This window comes from Scyliorhinus torazame, chromosome 15 (genome assembly GCF_047496885.1).
Source record: "Scyliorhinus torazame isolate Kashiwa2021f chromosome 15, sScyTor2.1, whole genome shotgun sequence".
NCBI classification, from domain to species: Eukaryota; Metazoa; Chordata; class Chondrichthyes; order Carcharhiniformes; family Scyliorhinidae; genus Scyliorhinus; species Scyliorhinus torazame.
Window position 1 is genome coordinate 209131432 of NC_092721.1, and position 20049 is coordinate 209151480.

A 20049-nucleotide genomic window follows, 5' to 3' on the forward strand; every position below is an offset into this window, starting at 1 on the left:
GGAGCCAGTCCTGTCAAAGGTTCGGCACATAGTCCTGTATGGTGGGCAGCACAGACAGCTCCCAGGCGAGTTGCGGGCATTTTCCTCCAAGCTGTCAGAATTCAGCGTGGAAGACGGCATCCTCTTGTGGGGGACGCGTGTGATTGTCCCGGAAAAAGACCAGGAGCTGATACTAACAGACTTGCACAATGATCATCCAGGTCTGGTGGCCAGGCCTCGACACCGACATTGAGAAGGTGGCCCAAAACTGCTCCATTTGCCAGGAGCATCAGGAGCTTCCGCCGGCCGCGCCCCTACATCACTGGGAATGGCCAGGGCGGCCTTGGGCACGCTTGCATGCAGATTTCGCCGGCCCTTTTCAGGGATCCATGTTCCTTCTATTAATTGACACCCAGTGTAAATGGCTAGAGGTGCATAAGATGCAGGGGACAACGTCCTGCGCAACAATTGAAAAGATGCGTTTGTCGGTTAGTACGCATGGCCTCCCCGAGGTGCTGGTCACGGATAACGGCACTCCATTCACGAGTGAGGAGTTTGCGAGGTTCACGAAGATGAACGGCATACGCCATATCCGCACTGCCCCTTACCATCCGGCTTCCAATGGGTTGGCAGAGCGCGCAGTGCAGACATTCAAAAGAGGCCTAAAGAAGCAGTCTTCCGGATCAATGGACACGAGACTGGCTCGCTTTTTGTTTACGTATAGGACCACCCCCCATGCAGTGACTGGGGTAGCTCCCGCAGAACTCCTAATGGGCCGGAGACTTCGCACCCGCCTTAGTATGGTTTTCCCGGACATTGGCGCAAAAGTACGCCGCACACAAGAACGTCAGGGACAGGGATTTTCTCGGCATCGTCCGATTCGGCAGTTTGCGCCCGGTGACCCAGTGTTCGTTCGGAATTTTGCTGGTGGTGCCCAATGGGTTCCTGGTGTAATCTTTCGCCAAACGGGCCCTATATCTTACCAGGTGCAAGCCCAGGGTCGTCTCCAGCGCAAACATGTAGACCACGTTTGGTCCAGAAGACCATCCCCTCAAAAGATTCCCCGCCCCCGGAGCTCATTTCTACAGCCGCAGAGACCAGAAACAAGGGAAGGTAGTCCTCACAATCTTCCACTGGTGCCTCACTCGAAGCCTGCGCAGGTCGTTACGGGACCGAATGGAGATAGAGACGCTGACATGACGGAGGCAGCAGACTCTGACTCCGAGACGGAGACACAGGATGCATCAGAGGGGGAATCCTCGGGTCCACGGGCCGTGGATGTACAACCGTTGTGCCGTTTATCACGGAAGCGCCGGTCTCCGTCTCGTTACACGCCGCCTGATCCAGCGCCGCGTGCAAATGGTGTCCGGCCTGTGGCAAAACGAGTCCGACGCCCTCCTTCGCCAGGGTCTTCGGTGGATTCCTTGGACTTTGGGGGGGAGGGGATGTTATAACCTGCCTACTTACCATTCATTGGCTGGGGACTAATGACTATCCCACAATCCTGTGGGAGTATGAGCTTCCCCAATGAGGGGGGGGCGGAGAAACCACTAGTAAACTCCTAGTATAAATAAAGCTGGCCAGTTCAGGAACCAGCAGGAAGGAGAATGTAGCAAGGGAAGTTACTGCTGCTGTTATATATATATATATATATATAAAATTTGATTTTGGAATTCTGAATTCTTCCGGGAATTCTTCCACAGACCCCAAGAGGCCAACAGCGAACCCAAGCAGACTATCAATGAACCGGAACAGCAGACCGAGAGATCTGCGGCGCGGCAACCGAAGAGGAAAGAGTCGAATTGGACCCCTCCGGAAGGCCGCTGCCCTAGACTCGACATGTATGCTCAAGCCGTCAGGCGTCGCGTCAATGCCAGATTCATCAGTCGCATTCACAAGACAGCCCCGAACGTCACCCAAGCACAACGCAATGCCATCCGCGCTCTCAAGACCAACCGCAGCATCGTCATCAAACCAGCAGACAAAGGAGGGGCCACCGTCATACTGAACAGAACGGACTACTGCAAAGAAGTATACCGACAACTGAACAACCAAGAACACTACAGACAGTTACCCGCAGATCCGACCAAGGAACACATCCGCCAACTTAACAGACTGATCAAGACCTTGGATCCAGATCTTCAGAGCACCCTACGTGCTCTCATCCCACGTACTCCCCGCATTGGAGATCTCTACTGCCTCCCGAAAATACATAAGGCCAACACACCAGGCCGCCCTATCGTTTCAGGCAATGGGACCCTGTGTGAGAACCTCTCTAGCTACATCGAGGGCATCTTGAAACCCATCGTACAAGGTACACCCAGCTTCTGTTGCGACACGACGGACTTCCTACAGAAACTCAGCACCCATGGACCAGTTGAACCAGGAACATTCCTCGTCACAATGGACGTCTCGGCACTCTACACCAGCATCCCCCATGACGACGGCATTGCTGCAACAGCCTCAGTACTCAACACCGACAATAGCCAATCTCCAGACGCAATTCTGCAACTCATCCGCTTCATTCTGGATCACAACGTCTTCACCTTCGACAACAAGTTCTTCATCCAGACGCACGGAACAGCCATGGGGATCAAATTCGCACCCCAATACGCCAACATCTTCATGCACAAGTTTGAACAAGACCTCCTCACCGCACAGGACCTTCAACCGACGTTATACACCAGATACATCGATGACATTTTTTTCCTTTGGACCCACGGCGAAGAATCACTGAAACGACTACACGATGACATTAATAAGTTCCATCCAACCATCAGACTCACCATGGACTACTCTCCAAAATCAGTTGCATTCTTGAACACACTCGTCTCCATCAAGGACGGTCACCTCAGCACTTCGCTTTACCGCAAACCCACGGATAACCTCACGATGCTCCACTTCTCCAGCTTCCACCCTAAACACATTAAAGAAGCCATCCCCTATGGACAAGCGCTCCGTATACACAGGATCTGCTCAGACGAGGAGGAGCGTAACAGACATCTACAGACGTTGAAAGATGCCCTTGTACGAACGGGATATGGCGCTCGACTCATCGGTCGATAGTTCCAACGCGCCACAGCGAAAAACCGGACCGACCTCCTCAGAAGACAAACATGGGACACAACCGACAGAATACCCTTCGTCGTCCAGTACTTCCCCGGAGCGGAGAAACTATGACATCTTCTTCACAGCCTTCAACACGTCATTGATGACGATGAACATCTTGCCAAGGTCATCCCCACCCCCCCACTACTTGCCTTCAAACAACCGCGCAACCTCAAACGAACCATTGTTTGCAGCAAACTACCCAGTCTTCAGAACAGTGACCACGACACCACACAACCCTGCCATGGCAATCTCTGCAAGACGTGCCAGATCATCGACATGGATACCACTATTACACGTGAGAACACCACCCACCAGGTACGCGGTACATACTCGTGCGACTCGGCCAACGTTGTCTACCTCATACGCTGCAGGAAAGGATGTCCCGAAGCGTGGTACATTGGCGAGACCATGCAGACGCTGCGACAACAAATGAACGGACATCGCGCAACAATCACCAGGCAGGAATGTTCCCTTCCAGTCGGGGAACACTTCAGCAGTCAAGGGCATTCAACCTCTAATCTCCGGGTAAGCGTTCTCCAAGGCGGCCTTCAGGACCCGCGACAACGCAGAATCGCCGAGCAGAAACTTATAGCCAAGTTCCGCACACATGAGTGCGGCCTCAACCGGGACCTGGGATTCATGTCGCATTACATTCATCCCCCACCGTCTGGCCTGCGAAATCCTACCAACTGTCCTGGCTTGGTACAATTCACACCTCTTTAACCTGGGGTTACCCCATCTCTGGATCTGTAAAGATTTAATCACCTGCTAATGCTCGCATTCCAAGCATTGTTTGGCATCTTTGACTCTGTCTATATATATGTTTCTGGAACAGACCTCTGCATTCACCTGAGGAAGGAGCAGCGCTCCGAAAGCTAGTGACATCGAAACAAACCTGTTGGACTTTAACCTGGTATTGTAAGACTTCGTACTGTGCTCACCCCAGTCCAACGCCGGCATCTCCTCATCATGGTTATATATATATGTTATTGTAAATAAATGTTATTACTTTGTATCCTTAAAACTCATGCTGGATTCTTCCTGGCCCTCACAAAATATCCCTTTCTCTCTCTCTCTATCACTATCCCTTTCTCTCTCTCTCTATCACTATCTCTTTCTCTCTCTCTCGATCACTATCCCTTTCTCTCTCTCTATCACTGTCCCTTTCTCTCTCCCTCTATCACTATCTCTTTCTCTCTCTATCACTATCCCTTTCTCTCTCTCTCTATCACTATCTCTTTCTCTCTCTCTCTATCACTACCCCTTTCTCTCTCTCTATCACTATCCCTTTCTCTCTCCCTCTATCACTATCTCTTTCTCTCTCTCTATCACTATCCCTTTCTCTCTCTCTCTCTATCACTATCCCTTTCTATCTCTCTCTATCTATCTCTTGCCCCGTCTCTTCCCAGCTCTTCTCCACATTGCCTCTCGTGCTAGTTCTTGGAGTTATAAGGGTCTGGCACATAAAGGGTTAGTGCGTGACTGAGTATAGTCCCGCCCACAGAACACACCGTAACAGAACACATCCGTACCTAGCAGTGTTGGACAGAGCCATGTGTAGGAGCAAGCACGGAGACAGACCCTGCTTGGGCCTTTACTGTGACGGTGAAGGTTTATAAATACTCACTGTTGAACTCCCAAAGACAACAAATACCTTAATGAGACCGACTGGACTACACCCAACATCAGAGAAAGTTCTTAAACATTAATAACTCAAAAAATAGGATCAGGAGGAGGCCATTCAGCCCCTCGAGTCTGCTCCACCTCAATATGATCATGGTTGACCCTCAGTCTCAACACCACACTCTCTCTCCCCACATACCTTGACACAGAGAAACCTTTCTACCATGTATCCAATAATAATAATAATCTCATTGCCACAAGTAGGCTGACATTAAAACTGCAATGAAGTTACTGTGGAAATCCCCTCGTCGCCACATTCCGGCGCCTGTTCTGGTCACAGAGGGAGAATTCAAAATGTCCAATTCACCTAACAGCATGGGCGAAATTTTCCGTAATCGGCGCGATGTCCGCCGACCGGCGCCAAAAACGGCACAAATCAGTCCGGCATCGCGCCGCCCCAAAGGTGCGGAATCCTCCGCATCTTGAGCGGCTGAGCCCTAACCTTAAGGGGCTAGGCCCGCGCCGGACTGATTTCCGCCCCACCAGGTGGCGGGAAAGGCCTTTGGTGCCCCGCCAGCTGGCGCGGAAATGACATCTCCGGGCGGTGCATGCGCGGGAGCGTTAGCGGCCGCTCACGGCATCCCTGCACATGCGCAGTGGAGGGGGTCTCTTCCGCCTCCGCCATTGTGGAGACCATGGCGAAGGCGGAAGGAAAAGAGTGCCCCCACGGCACAGGCCCGCCCGCGGATCGGTGGGCCCCGATCGCGGACCAGGCCACCGTGGGGGCACCCCCCGGGGCCAGATCGCCCCGCGCCGCCCCCCCAGGACCCCGGAGCCCGCCCGCGCCACCCTGTCCCGCCGGTAAGAGAAGTGGTTTAATCCACGCCGGCGGGACAGGCATTCCAGCAGCGGGACTTCGGCCCATCCGGGCCGGAGAATCGCCGGAGGGGGGACCACCAACCGGCGCGGCGCGATTCCCGCCCCCGCCGAATCTCCGGTGCCAGAGAATTCGGCAACTGGCGGGGGCGGGATTCACGCCAGCCCCCGGCGATTCTCCGACCCGGCGGGGGGTCAGAGAATCCCGCCCATGTCTTTCAGGACTTGTGGGAGGAAACCGGAGCTCCCAGAGAAAACCCACGCAGACACGGGGAGAACGTGCAGACTCCGCACAGGCAGTGACCCAGCAGGGAATCGAACCCGGGACCCTGGCACTGTGAAGCAACAGTGCTAACCACTGTGCTACACGATCCCTTGTTTCCAGATCTCCCAGCCCAGAGGAAACAGCGCCAGTCTTTCCAGCTCTGTCAGAATTTTATACCTTTCAATGAGATCCCCTCCCATTCTCTCCAGTGAATACAGGCCCAGTCTCTCCTCGTACAACAATCCTGCCATCCCAGAATTCAGTCTGGTGAACCTTTGCTGCACTCTCTCGATGGAAAGAATATAATTTCTCAGATATAGAGGCCAAAACTGCGCACATTACTCCCGCTGTGGTCTCACAATTCCCTGTACAGCTGCAGTCAGACACCCTAGCTCCGGTACGAGGGAAGGAGCCATGGTTTACAAAAGAGGTTGAATGTCTTGTCAAGAGGAAGAAGGGGGCTTATGTAAGGATGAGAAAACAAGGTTCAGTTCGGGCACTTGAGGGATACAAGATAGCTAGGAGGGAGCTCAAGACGGGGCTTAGGAGAGCTAGGAGGGGGCATGAGAAGTCCTTGGGGGGTAGGATCAAGGAAACCCCCAAGGCTTTTTACATTTGTTTGAGGAATAAAAGAATGACCAAGGTGAAGTTAGGGCCGGTCAAGGACAGGAGTGGGAACGTGTGCATGGAGTCTGAAGATATAGGAGAGACCCTAAATGAATACTTTTCTTACAGTGTTCACAAAGGAGAGGGGCCATGTTGTTGAGGAGGATAGTGCGATACGGGCTGGTAGGCTGGAGGAGGTAGATATTCGGAAGGAAGATGTGTTAGAAATTTTGAGAAGCCTGAGGATAGATAAGTCCCCTGGGCCTGATGGGATATATCCTAGGATTCTTTGGGAGGCGAGGGATGAGATTGCAGAGCATTTGGCTTTGATCTTTATGTCCTCACTGTCTACAGGAATACTGCCAGAAGACTGGAGAGAGGCAAATGTTGTCCCCTTGTTCAAGAAAGGGAATAGGTATAACCCTGGGAATTATAGGCCGGTTAGTCTCACTTCGGTCAGAGGTAAATTATTGGAAAGGGTCCTGAGGGATAGGATTTATGATCATTTGGAAAGATGCAGCTTAATCCAGGATAGTCAGCACGGATTTGTGAGGGGTAAGTCTTGCCTCACAAGTTTGATTGTATTCTTTGAGGAGGTAACTAAGTACATAGATGAAGGTAGAGCAGTTGATGTCATATATATGGATTTTAGTAAGGCGTTTGATAAGGTGCCCCATGGTCGGATCATGCAGAAAGTAAGGAGGCATGGCATAGAGGGAAATTTGGCCGATTAGATCAGTAACTGGCTATCACATAGAAGACACAGGGTGGTGGTAGATGGTAAATTTTCATCCTGGAGACCAGTTACCAGCGGTGTACCACAGGGATCAGTGCTGGGTCCGCTGCTATTTGTGATTTTTATCAATGACTTGGATGATGGAGTTGAAGGTTGGTTAGTAAATTTGCTGATGACACCAAGATTGGTGGAGTAGTGGATAATGTGGAGGGCTGTTGTAGGCTGCAAAGAGACATTGATAGGATGCAGAGCTGGGCTGAAAAGTGGCAGATGGAGTTTAACCCTGGTAAGTGTGAGGGGATTCATTTTGGTAGGACAAATTTGAATGCGGATTACAGGGTTAATGGCAGGGTTCTGAGGAATGTGGAGGAGCAGAGAGATCTCGGAGTTCATGTCCATAGATCTCTGAAAGTTGCCACCCAAGTGAATAGAGCCGTGAAGAAAGCCTATAGTGTGTTAGCGTTTATTAACAGGGGGATTGAGTTTAAGAGCCGCGGGGTTATGCTGCAACTGTACAAGACCTTGGTTAGACCACATTTGGAGTATTGTGTGCAGTTCTGGTCACCTCATTATAGGAAGGATGTGGAAGCATTGGAACGGGTGCAAACGAGATTTACCAGGATGCTGCCTGGATTGGAGGCTAGATCTTATGAGGAAAGGTTGAGGGAGCTAGGGCTTTTCTCATTGGAGCGAAGGAGGATGAGAGGTAATGTAATTGAGGTGTATAGATGAAGAGAGGGATAGATAGAGTGGACGTTCAGCGACTTTTTCCTCGGGTGGATGTAGCTGTTACAAGGGGGCATAACTATAAGGTTCATGGTGGAAGATATAGGAGGGATGTCCGAGGTAGGTTCTTTACTCAGAGAGTGGTTGGGGCGTGGAACGCACTCTCAGCTATGGTAGTGGAGTCGGACACTTTAGGAACTTTCAAGCGGTTATTGGACAGGCACATGGAGGGCACCAGAATGATTGGGAGTAGGTTGATTTGATCTTAGTTTCAGACTAGTTCGGCACAACATCGTGGGCCGAAGGGCCTGTACTGTACCGTTCTATGTTCTATGTACTCAACATACTATTTATCTTCCTAACCGCTTACTGTATCTGTGTGCTTGCTTTCAGTGACAAGTGTACAAGGACACCCAGGTCCCTCTGTACATCAACATTTTCCAATCATTCACCATTTAAATAACACTCTGCTATTCTGTTTCTCTGTCCAAAGAGGTTAACTTCACATTTATCCACATTATGCTGCATCGGAAACTAGGGTGCTGAATCTTAATAACGGGAACTATGAGGATACGAGGCATGAGTTGGCCTTGATAGATTGGGGAGAGTTACCTAAAGGGATGACAGTGGATAGACAATGGCAAACATTCAAGGAACGCATGGAGGAACTACAGCAACTGTTCATTCCTGTCTGGCACAAAAGCAAAGGGGGTAAGAGGACCAATCCATGGCTTACAAAGGAAATTAGAAATAGCATCCGATCCAAGGAAGAAGCAGACAGATTGGCCAAGAAACATAATAGGTCTGAGGTTTGGGAGCAGTTTAGAATTCAGCAAAGAAGGACAAAGGGATTGATTATGGGGAAAGTGCAGTCCGAAAGGAAGCTTGCAGGGAATATAAAGACTGACACCAAGAGTTTCTGCAGAGATGTGAAGAGAAAGAGATTGGTAAAGAGAAATGTAGGCCCCCTACAGACAGAAACAGGGGAATGCATAATAAGGGACAAAGAAATGGCTGAGCAATTGAATACATACTTTGGTTCTGGCTTCACAAATGAGGACACAAATCAGATCCCAGAAATGTTGGAGAATGAAAGGTTTAATGAGAGGGAAGAACTGAGGGAGATCAACATTAGTAGAGAAATGGTGCTGGGAAAACTGATGGGATTGAAGGCGGATAAATCCCCAGGGCCTGAGAATCTGCATCCCAGAGTGCTTCAGGAGGTGGCTCTGGGAATAGTGGATGTATTGGTGGTCATAGGGGCTGGTTTAGCACAGTGGGCTAAATAGAACATACAGTGCAGAAGGAGGCCATTCGGCCCATTGAGTCTGCACTGACCCACTTAAGCCCTCACTTCCACCCTATCCCCGTAACCCAATAACCCCTCCTAACCTTTTTGGTCTCTAAGGGCAATTGATCATGGCCAATCCACCTAACCTGCACATCTTTGGACTGTGGGAGGAAACCGGAGCACCCGGAGGAAACCCACGCACACACGGGGAGGACGTGCAGACTCCGCACAGACAGTGACCCAAGCCGGGAATCGAACCTGGGACCCTGGTGCTGTGAAGCCACAGTGCTAGCCACTTGTGCTACCGTGCTGGCTTGTAATACAAAACAATGCCAGCAGCACGGGTTCAATTCCCGTACCAGCCTCCCCGAACAGGCGCCGGAATGTGGCGACTAGGGGCTTTTCACAGTAACTTCATTGAAGCCTACTTGTGACAATAAGTGATTATTATTATCTTCCGGGATTCTATCGACTCTGGAACTGTCTCTGCAGATTGGAGGGTAGCTCACGTCACTCCAATATTCCAAAAGGGAGGTAGAGAGAAAGCAGGGAATTATCGACCAGTAAGCCTAATATCGGTAGTGGGGAAAATGCTTGAATCCATTATCACAGATTTTATAGCGAAACATTTAGAACAAAGAAGAACAAAGAAAAATTCCAGCACAGGAACAGGCCCTTCGGCCCTCCCAGCCTGCGCCGATCCAGATCCTCTATCTAAAACTGTCGCCTATTTTCTGAGGATCTGTATCCCTCTGCTCCAGGCCCATTCATGTATCAAAAGGATACCAGAAGGATGTGGATGCTTCAGAGAGGGTGCAGAGGAGGTTCACCAGGATGTTGCCTGGTATGGAGGGTGCTAGCTATGAAGAAAGGTTGAGTAGATTAGGATTATTTTCATTAGAAAGACGGAGGTTGAGGGGGGACCTCATTGAGGTCCACAAAATTATGAGAGGTATAGACAGTGGATAGCAAGAAGCTTTTTCCCCAGAGTGCGGGACTCAATTACAAGGAGTCACGAGTTCAAGGTGAGAGGGGAAAAGTTGAAGGGAGATATGCGTGGAAAGTTCTTTACGCATCTTAAATGATGCTATCGTGCCCGCCTCTACCACCTCCGCCAGCAATGTGTTCCAGGCACCCACCACCCTCTGCGTAAAGAACTTTCCACACACATCTCCCTTAAACTTTCCCCCTCTCACCTTGAAATCGTGACCCCGAGTAATTGAGTCACAATTAACATCTCAAAGTTTGCAGATGATACCAAGTTAGGTGGGAGGGTGAATTGTGACGAGGATGCGGGGCTCCTACAGCAAGATCTGGACAGGTTGGGCGAGTGGGCAAATCAATGGCAGATGCAGTATAATTCGGATAAGTGTGAGGTTATTCACTTTGGAAGCAAAAACAAGAAGGCAGATTACTACCTGAATGGTTGTAAATTGGGAGAGGGGAGTGTGCAGCGGGACCTGGGTGTCCTTGTGCACCATTCGCTGAAGGTAAGCATGAAGGTGCAGCAGGCGATAAAGAAGGCTAATGGTATGTTGGCCTCCATTGCGAGAGGTTTCGAGTACAGGAGCAGGGATGTGTTGCTGCAATTGTACAGGACCTTGGTGAGGCCACACCTGGAGTATTGTGGGCAGTTTTGGTCTCCTTCTCTGAGGAAGGATGTTCTTGCTCTCGAGGGAGTGCAGCGAAGGTTTACCAGACTGATTCCAGGGATGGCGGGACTGTCATACGAGGAGAGATTGACTAGGTTGGGATTGTTCTCGCTGGGGTTCAGAAGAATGAGGGGGAACTCATAGAGACTTATAAAATTCTAACAGGACTGGACAGGGTAGATGCAGGGAAGATGTTACTAACGATGGGTGTGTCCAGAATCAGGGGCGAAATTCTTCGGTATCGGCGCGATGTCCGCCGACCGGCACCCAAAACGGCGCAAATCAGTCGGGCATCGCGCCGCCCCAAAGGTGCGGAATCCTCCGCATCTTGAGGGGCCGAGCCCCAACCTTAAGGGGCTAGGCCCGCGCCGGACTTATTTCCGCCCCGCCAGCTGGCGGGAAAGGCCTTTGGTGCCCCGCCAGCTGGCGCGGAAATGACATCTCCGGGCCGCACATGCGCGGGAGCGTCAGCGGCCGCTCACGGCATCCCCGCGCATGCGCAGTGCAGGGGGTCTCTTCCGCCTCCGCCATAGTGGAGACCATGGCGTAGGCGGAAGGAAAAGAGTGCCCCCACGGCACAGGCCCGCCCATGGATCGGTGGGCCCCGATCGCGGACCAGGCCACCGTGGGGGCACCCCCCGGGGCCAGATCGCCCCGCGCCGCCCCCAGGACCCGGAGCTCACCCGCGCCGCCTTGTCCCGCCGGTAAGAGAGGTGGTTTAATCCACGCCGGCGGGACAGGCATTCTAGCAGCGGGACTTCGGCCCATCCGGGCCGGAGAACCGCCGGGGGGGGGGCCGCCAACCAGCACGGCGCGATTCCCGCCCCCGCCGAATCTCCGGTGCCGGAGAATTCGGCAATCAGTGGGGGCGGGATTCACGCCAGCCCCCGGCGATTCTACGGCCCGGCGGGGGTCGGAGAATCTCGCCCCAGGAGTCACAGTCTGAGGATTCAAGGTAAACCATTTCGGACAGAGATAAGGGGCGAGATTCCTTTGGGGCGGCGCGATGCCGGACTGATTTGTGCCGTTTTTGGCGCCTGTCGGCGGACCTCACGCCGATTACGGAGAATTTCGCCCAAGGAGACATTTCTTCACACAAAGAGTGGTGAGCCTGTGGAATTCATTACCACAGGAAGTAGTTGATGCTAAAAATTTGAATGTATTCAAGAGGCGGCTGGATATTGCACTTGGGGAGAATGGGATCAAAGGCTATGGGGAGAAAGCAGGATTAGGCTATTGAGTTGCATGTAACAGCCATGACGTGAATGGCGGAGCAGGCTCGAAGGGCCAAAAGGCCTCCTCCTGCTCCTATCTTCTCTGTATCTATATGTATCCATGTATCTGCCAACTCACTCAACTTCTAAAATTGCTTTGAAGCCTCTTAACATCCTCCTCACCATTAACATTCCCACCTAGTTTTGTATCATCAACACACTTGGAAATAATTGGTTCCCTTGTCCAAATCATTGAAGTATATTGTGAAAAGCTGGAGTCCAAGTACTGGGGCGAAATTCTCCTCCCCGCCCCGCCACATTTCTCACCGACCGGGATCGGTGGGCCCCGATCGCGGGCCAGGCCACCATGGGGGCACCATGGGGGCACCCCCCGGGAGTCTCCGTAACACCGGCCGGTCAATGGGGTTTCCCATTGTGGGGCAGCCCCACGCCGTCGGGAAACCCCCGGGCGCCGGCAAAACGGAGACTCCCGCCGGCGGAGAATGACGCCCCAGATCTCTCTGGGGCCCCACAAGTCGCTGCCTGTCACCCATTTAATCCCACTCTCTGTTCCCTGTCTGCTAAGCAGTTCTCCATCCACCCCAATCCCATGTGCTTTAATTTCACACACTAACCTTATAGGGAACTTTGCCAAAAGCTTTCCGAAAATCCAAATATACCACATCCACTCATTCGCCCTTATCTATTCTACTAGTTACGTCCTGAAAAACTCCAGTAGGTTTGTCAAACGTGATTTCGCTTTCATAAATCCATGTTGACTTTGTCTAATCCCGTTAATATTTTCTAAGCGTCCTGTTATCACATTCTTTTTAATAAACTCCAGCATTTTCCTCATATTGACTGGAAATCCCTTCGGGCTAGGGGTCTGGATGGTGAGGAATTTGTGAAGTGTGTCCGAGAAGGTTTTTTGGAATAATATGTGGATAGTCCGACTAGAGAGGGGGCTATATTGGACCTGGTACTAGGGAACGAGCCCGGCCAGGTCATTAAAGTTGCAGTGGGGGAACATGTGGCGAGCAGTGACCACAATTCGGTAAGCTTTCGGATACTCACGGAAAAGGTTGAGTGTTGTCCTCGGGTTAAGGTGCTAATTTGGGGGAAGGCTAACTACAACCAGATTAGGCAGGATTTGGAGGTTGTTGTTTGGGAGAGTCTGTTTGAGGGTAAATCCACATTTGGCCTGTGGGAGTCTTTTAAGGAGCAGTTGATGGGAGTGCAGGACAGGCATGTGCCGATAAAAAGGAAGGACAGGAAAGGCAGGATTTGGTAACCATGGATGACCAGAGAAAATGTGAGTCTAGACAAAAAGAAAAAAAGATGCATATGTGAGGTACAGGTAACTAAAAACAGATAAAGCACTTGAGGAATACAAGGAAAGTAGAAAAGAGCTCAAGACGGGAGTTAGGAGGGCAAAAAGGGGTCACAAAATGTCCTTGGCAGACAGGATTAAGGAGAATCCCAAGGCATTTTATACGTATATTAGGAACAAGAGGGTAACTCGAGAAAGAGTTGGTCCACTCAAGGACAAAGGAGGGAAATTATGTATCGAACCAGAGGATGTGGGTGAGGTCCTCAATGAGTATTCACAAAGGAGAAGGGCACGTTGATTGGTGGTGTACCTGAGGGATTTGTAAACACTTTAGAACAGGTCGTTATTACAAAGGAGGAAGTGTTGGGTGTGTTAAAAAGCATTAAGGTAGACAAATCCCCAGGGCCAGATGGCATCTACCCCAGATTTCTGAGGGAGACAAGAGATGAAATTGCTGTGCCACTGACAAAAATCCATGTGTCCTCATTGGCCATTGGTGAGATCCCAGAGGATTGGAGGATAGCCAATGTTGTACCGTTAATTAAGAAGGGGTGCAAGGATAATCCGGGTAATTATAGACCAGTGAGCCTGACGTCAGTGATAGTGAAATTGTTGGAAAAGATTCTCACAGATAGGGGGCGGGATTCTCCGACCCCCCCGCCGGGTCGGAGAATCGGCGGCGCGCCGCGCGAATCACGCCACGCTGCCTCGACGCCGGGACGCAATTCTCCGCCGTGCCGGCGTGATCGGCACGGCGCCCGTCGGGGTATGTGGTAGCTTAGATAGGGTGGACGTAGGGAAGTTGTTTCCATTAGCAGGGGAGACTAGGACCCGGGGGCACAGCCTTAGAATAAAAGGGAGTCACTTTAGAACAGAGATGAGGAGAAATTTCTTCAGCCAGAGAGTGGTGGGTCTGTGGAATTCATTGCCACAGAGGGCGGTGGAGGCCGGGACGTTGAGTGTCTTTAAGACAGAAGTTGATAAATTCTTGATTTCTCGAGGAATTAAGGGCTATGGAGAGAGAGCGGGTAAATGGAGTTGAAATCAGCCATGATTGAATGGCGGAGTGGACTCGATGGGCCGAATGGTCTTATCAGTTTAAAGTTAGTGTTGAGAAGCTTCTTGAAATGATAATTTGGGACAAAATGAACAGTCGCTTGCATAGGATATACAGACACAAACAGGCCATTCGGCCCGTCCAGTCCATGCTGATGTTTACGCCCCACTCAAGCATCCTCTCATCTTTCCTCACCTAAATCTATCATTGTGACCCTCAATTCACTTCTTCTCAAAAGCTCATTGAACTCCCCATTGAAGGCATCAATAATACTCACTTTAATACTCCCTGTGTGGATGAGTTCCACATTCTCACCACTCTTTGAGTAAGGAATGTTTTTCTGAATTCTCTGTTGCATTTCTTGGTGACCATCTTATACCGATGGCCTCGAGTTATGGGTCTTACCCATAACAGGAAACATTCTCTCTCCAATGACGTTATCAAAACCTCAATTTTAAATACCTCGATTCCTCGGCCTTTTTTATTCAAGTGTAAAGAAAGTCAGCGGTCATTCCCTCCTGATGTTTACACCCATTCCTGCTGTCACGCTTGTGAATCCGCTCGGTCCTCTTTCCTTTTTATAATGTGGTGACCAGGCATCACTCAGCTCTCTAAGTGTGGGTGTAACAAATGTTTGATACAAGTTTAATATAACTTCACTATTTTTCAATTCTATCCGTCTGGAAGTTTTTTATGACCTTGCTAACCTGTGAGGCCACGTTTAGTGATCGGGGTGTTTGTAAACTGTGATCTCTTTGTCCCCCAACACACTCAGACTCAAACTTTCCAAATAATAAGTGGCCTTCTCTATTCCTCCCACCAAACTGCAACCTCACATTTATCTGTGTTAAACTCGCTTTTAATTTGCTTCCAAAAGGAAATTGAATAAAGACCGGAAGGGAAAACTCTTGCAGGATTGTGGAATGAGAACAGACAGTGTCACTGGGTGCGTTTCTCTGGCAGGGGGCCGGTGCAGAAGCGATGGCCTGAATGGCTTTATTCTGTGACTCTCATCTATCCAATTATTCCCAAAGCAAGTTTTGCCACCCAGAATGGGGCAGTGTTGCCGCTAGGCCCTGAGCCCAGCTTGCGTTCGCTCTTGTTGAAGGTTTTGGGTGACTCTCACCTGCTGACCAGAATGATCCAGTTGTAGGCAGCAGGGATGGTGGTCAGGATGAGCCATCGGAAGTACCAATCCCCCATAGGGTCCAGGATCCAGGAACAAGCTCTGTGGGGGCAGTGATCACAATTACCAGGGGAGCACAGAAATACAGTGACTTGTTCATACCTGTCAATGTAATATGCAACAAAGGGAGCGATCGCAGGGGGGTTAATGTGAAATGAAACAAGTAGGCTTCAAATGAAGTTACTGTGAAAAAACCCTCGTCGCCACATGCCAGCGCCTGTTCAGGGAGGCTGGTACGGGAAATGAACCGTGCTGCTGGCCTGCCTTGGTCTGCTTTCAAAGCCAGCGATTTAGCCCAGTGTGCTAAACCAGCCATGTGACCATTTTATAATCCAGAAGAAATCTAAAGAGGCTTGAGTTAAAAATCCACCACACAGGCCGGGCAATTTAAATTCACCATTGCTGAAAAAAGCTACACATCGAAGCTTTCCATCTTCCACTCAACAGGGTAGCACAAGAATACCAGCGAGAGAGAAAACAACAATTTATACTGCATGAGAAGAGAATGCTGATGGGTTGGGAAGCAGCCTCTGATTGGTAGAGGTGGTGCCATGGAAAACCCACCAGTTGATAGTGACTGATGGATAATTGCCAAACATTGTATGAAATTTAAACCAGGCAGCTAGACCCTGATCGACCAAGGCATTCCCCTGGGTAATAGATCAGTCAAAGGCTGACAGGTAATCCAGGACTCAGGTTTTGGTAGCTGGTGACACTTGCTGCACATGAGTGTCTCAGGCTAAGTGAAGTGCTGGTGACTCCCCACGTGCCACAGGATGCACATTGCACGCAAACAACCTGCCCTGTCATACCACAAGCTGACTTCCAGCCTATTTACGACAAACTGGAAACTTGAAAGTAGAATTACTGACCCTTACTCAACAACCAATTCCTTCACCTGTGCCGAAACGCTTGGTACCTCGTGGCTATGTAAAACCTGTATCTTTTTCAAAAATCCAGTTATTTACACAGTTTTTCTAAAAGTAGTGAATTAATCAAGCTACTTGACACAACAGGAGACATCCACTGACCAATTAATTGATGACTTTGCTCTGATGTCACTTTTCTTTCACACTCTGTGCATTCTGATCCACTGACGACTGTTCCAAGGTCAGTGTCAGCTCGAGCCTCGATCCCTATATACAGAACCCACGCTGTGCTCTGCCTCAACACAGGCCCTGCCGCCTCTCTGACTACCAGCTAACTCCTCGCTCTCTGCAAAAACTTCAAACCAATCAACTACCTCTTGCCCGGTGACACCATACTGATTTCTCAGAATGTGATTAGTCCATTCTGAAGTCAAGCGTTGGACAGACTGTCCCGGAGTCCTCCACTTGCCAAGGCCTCAAGGTTTTGTAAATTATCCACCTTACAATTCAGTGTGTCACTTGTGTCCTCTCAGCACTGCGGCACTCCCACAATACTGACCCTCTGACAGTGCAGCACTCCCTCAGTACTGACCCTCTGACAGTGCGGCACTCCCACAATACTGACCCGCTGACAGTGCGGCACTCCCTCAGTACCGACCCTCTGACAGTGCAGCACTCCCTCAGTACTGACCCTCTGACAGTGCAGCACTCCCTCAGTTCTGACCCTCTGACAGTGCAGCACTCCCTCAGTACTGACCCTCTGACAGTGCAGTACTCCCTCAGTATTGACCCTCTGACAGTGCGGCACTCCCTCAGTACTGTCCCTCTGACAGTGCGGCACTCCCACAGTACTGACCCCCTGACATTGCAGTACTCCAAAGAACAAAGAACAAAGAACAAAGAAATGTACAGCACAGGAACAGGCCCTTCGGCCCTCCAAGCCCGTGCCGACCATGCTGCCCGACTAAACTACAATCTTCTACACTTCCTGGGTCCGTATCCTTCTATTCCCATCCTATTCATATATTTGTCAAGATGCCCCTTAAATGTCCCTATCGTCCCTGCTTCCACTACCTCCTCCGGTAGTGAGTTCCAGGCACCCACTACCCTCTGCGTAAAAAACTTGCCTCGTGCATCTACTCTAAACCTTGCCCCTCTCACCTTAAACCTATGCCCCCTAGTAATTGACCCCTCTACCCTGGGGAAAAACCTCTGACTATCCACTCTGTCTATGCCCCTCATAATTTTGTATACCTCTATCAGGTCGCCCCTCAACCTCCTTCGTTCCAGTGAGAACAAACCGAGTTTATTCAATCGCTCCTCATAGCTTATGCCCTCCATTCCAGGCAACATTCTGGTAAATCTCTTCTGCACCCTCTCTAAAGCCTCCACATCCTTCTGGTAGTGTGGCGACCAGAATTGAACACTATACTCCAAGTGTGGCATAACTAAGGTTCTATACAGCTGCAACATGACTTGCCAATTCTTATACTCAATGCCCCGGCCAATGAAGGCAAGCATGCCGTATGCCTTCTTGACTACCTTCTCCACCTGTGTTGCCCCTTTCAATGACCTGTGGACCTGTACTCCTAGATCTCTTTGACTTTCAATACTCTTGAGGGTTCTACCATTCACTGTATATTCCCTACCTGCATTAGCCCTTCCAAAATGCATTACCTCACATTTGTCCAGATTAAACTCCATCTGCCATCTCTCCGCCCAAGTCTCCAGACAATCTAAATCCTGCTGTATCCTCAGACAGTCCTCATCGCTATCCGCAATTCCACCAACCTTTGTGTCGTCTGCAAACTTACTAATCAGACCAGTTACATTTTCCTCCAAATCATTTATATATACTACAAAGAGCAAAGGTCCCAGCACTGATCCCTGTGGAACACCACTGGTCACAGCCCTCCAATTAGAAAAGCATCCCTCCATTGCTACCCTCTGCCTTCTATGGCCTAGCCAGTTCTGTATCCACCTTGCCAGTTCACCCCTGATCCCGTGTGACTTCACCTTTTGTACTAGTCTACCATGAGGGACCTTGTCAAAGGCCTTACTGAAGTCCATATAGACAACATCTACTGCCCTACCTGCATCAATCATCTTAGTGACCTCCTCGAAAAACTCTATCAAGTTAGTGAGACACGACCTCCCCTTCACAAAACCGTGCTGCCTCTCACTAATACGTCCATTTGCTTCCAAATGGGAGTAGATCCTGTCTCGAAGAATTCTCTCCAGTAATTTCCCTACCACTGAAGTAAGGCTCACCGGCCTGTAGTTCCCGGGATTATCCTTGCTACCCTTCTTAAACAGAGGAACAACATTGGCTATTCCCCAGTCCTCCGGGACATCCCCTGAAGACAGCGAGGATCCAAAGATTTCTGTCAAGGCCTCAGCAATTTCCTCTCCAGCCTCCTTCAGTATTCTGGGGTAGATCCCATCCGGCCCTGGGGACTTATCTACCTTAATATTTTTTAAGACACCCAACACCTCGTCTTTTTGGATCACAATGTGACCCAGGCTATCTACACCCCCTTCTCCAGACTCAACATCTACCAATTCCTTCTCTTTGGTGAATACTGATGCAAAGTATTCATTTAGTACCTCGCCCATTTCCTCTGGCTCCACACATAGATTCCCTTGCCTATCCTTCAGTGGGCCAACCCTTTCCCTGGCTACCCTCTTGCTTTTTATGTACGTGTAAAAAGCCTTGGGATTTTCCTTAACCCTATTTGCCAATGACTTTTCATGACCCCTTCTAGCCCTCCTGACTCCTTGCTTAAGTTCCTTCCTACTTTCCTTATATGCCACACAGGCTTCGTCTGTTCCCAGCCTTTTAGCCCTGACAAATGCCTCCTTTTTCTTTTTGACGAGGCCTACAATATCACTCGTCATCCAAGGTTCCCGAAAATTGCCGTATTTATCTTTCTTCCTCACAGGAACATGCCTGTCCTGTATTCCTTTCAACTGACACTTGAAAGCCTCCCACATGTCAGATGTTGATTTGCCCTCAAACATCCGCCCCCAATCTATGTTCTTCAGTTCCCGCCTAATATTGTTATAATTAGCCTTCCCCCAATTTAGCACATTCATCCTCGGACCACTCTTATCCTTGTCCACCAGTACTTTAAAACTTACTGAATTGTGGTCACTGTTACCGAAATGCTCCCCTACTGAAACATCTACCACCTGGCCGGGCTCATTCCCCAATAAAAGGTCCAGTACCGCCCCTTCCCTAGTTGGACTGTTTACATATTGTTTTAAGAAGCCCTCCTGGATGCTCCTTACAAAGTCTGCCCCGTCTAAGCCCCTGGCACTAAGTGAGTCCCAGTCAATATTGGGGAAGTTGAAGTCTCCCATCACCACAACCCTGTTGTTTTTACTCTTTTCCAAAATCTGTCTACCTATCTGCTCCTCTATCTCCCGCTGGCTGTTGGGAGGCCTGTAGTATACCCCCAACATTGTGACTGCACCCTTCTTATTCCTGATCTCTACCCATATAGCCTCACTGCCCTCTGAGGTGTC

General features: G+C 50.1%; 1 protein-coding gene across 1 annotated transcript in view; it reads right to left on the reverse strand.

Moving 5' to 3' along the window:
* cnga4 (cyclic nucleotide gated channel subunit alpha 4) overlaps positions 1–20049 on the reverse strand; it is a 184665-nt gene that overhangs the window by 18284 nt on the left and 146332 nt on the right. Inside the window, exon 2 of the mRNA XM_072475925.1 lies at positions 15593–15694. Within this exon, the coding sequence (XP_072332026.1) occupies positions 15593–15694 (102 nt within the window). The remainder of the gene's footprint in view (positions 1–15592; positions 15695–20049) is intronic.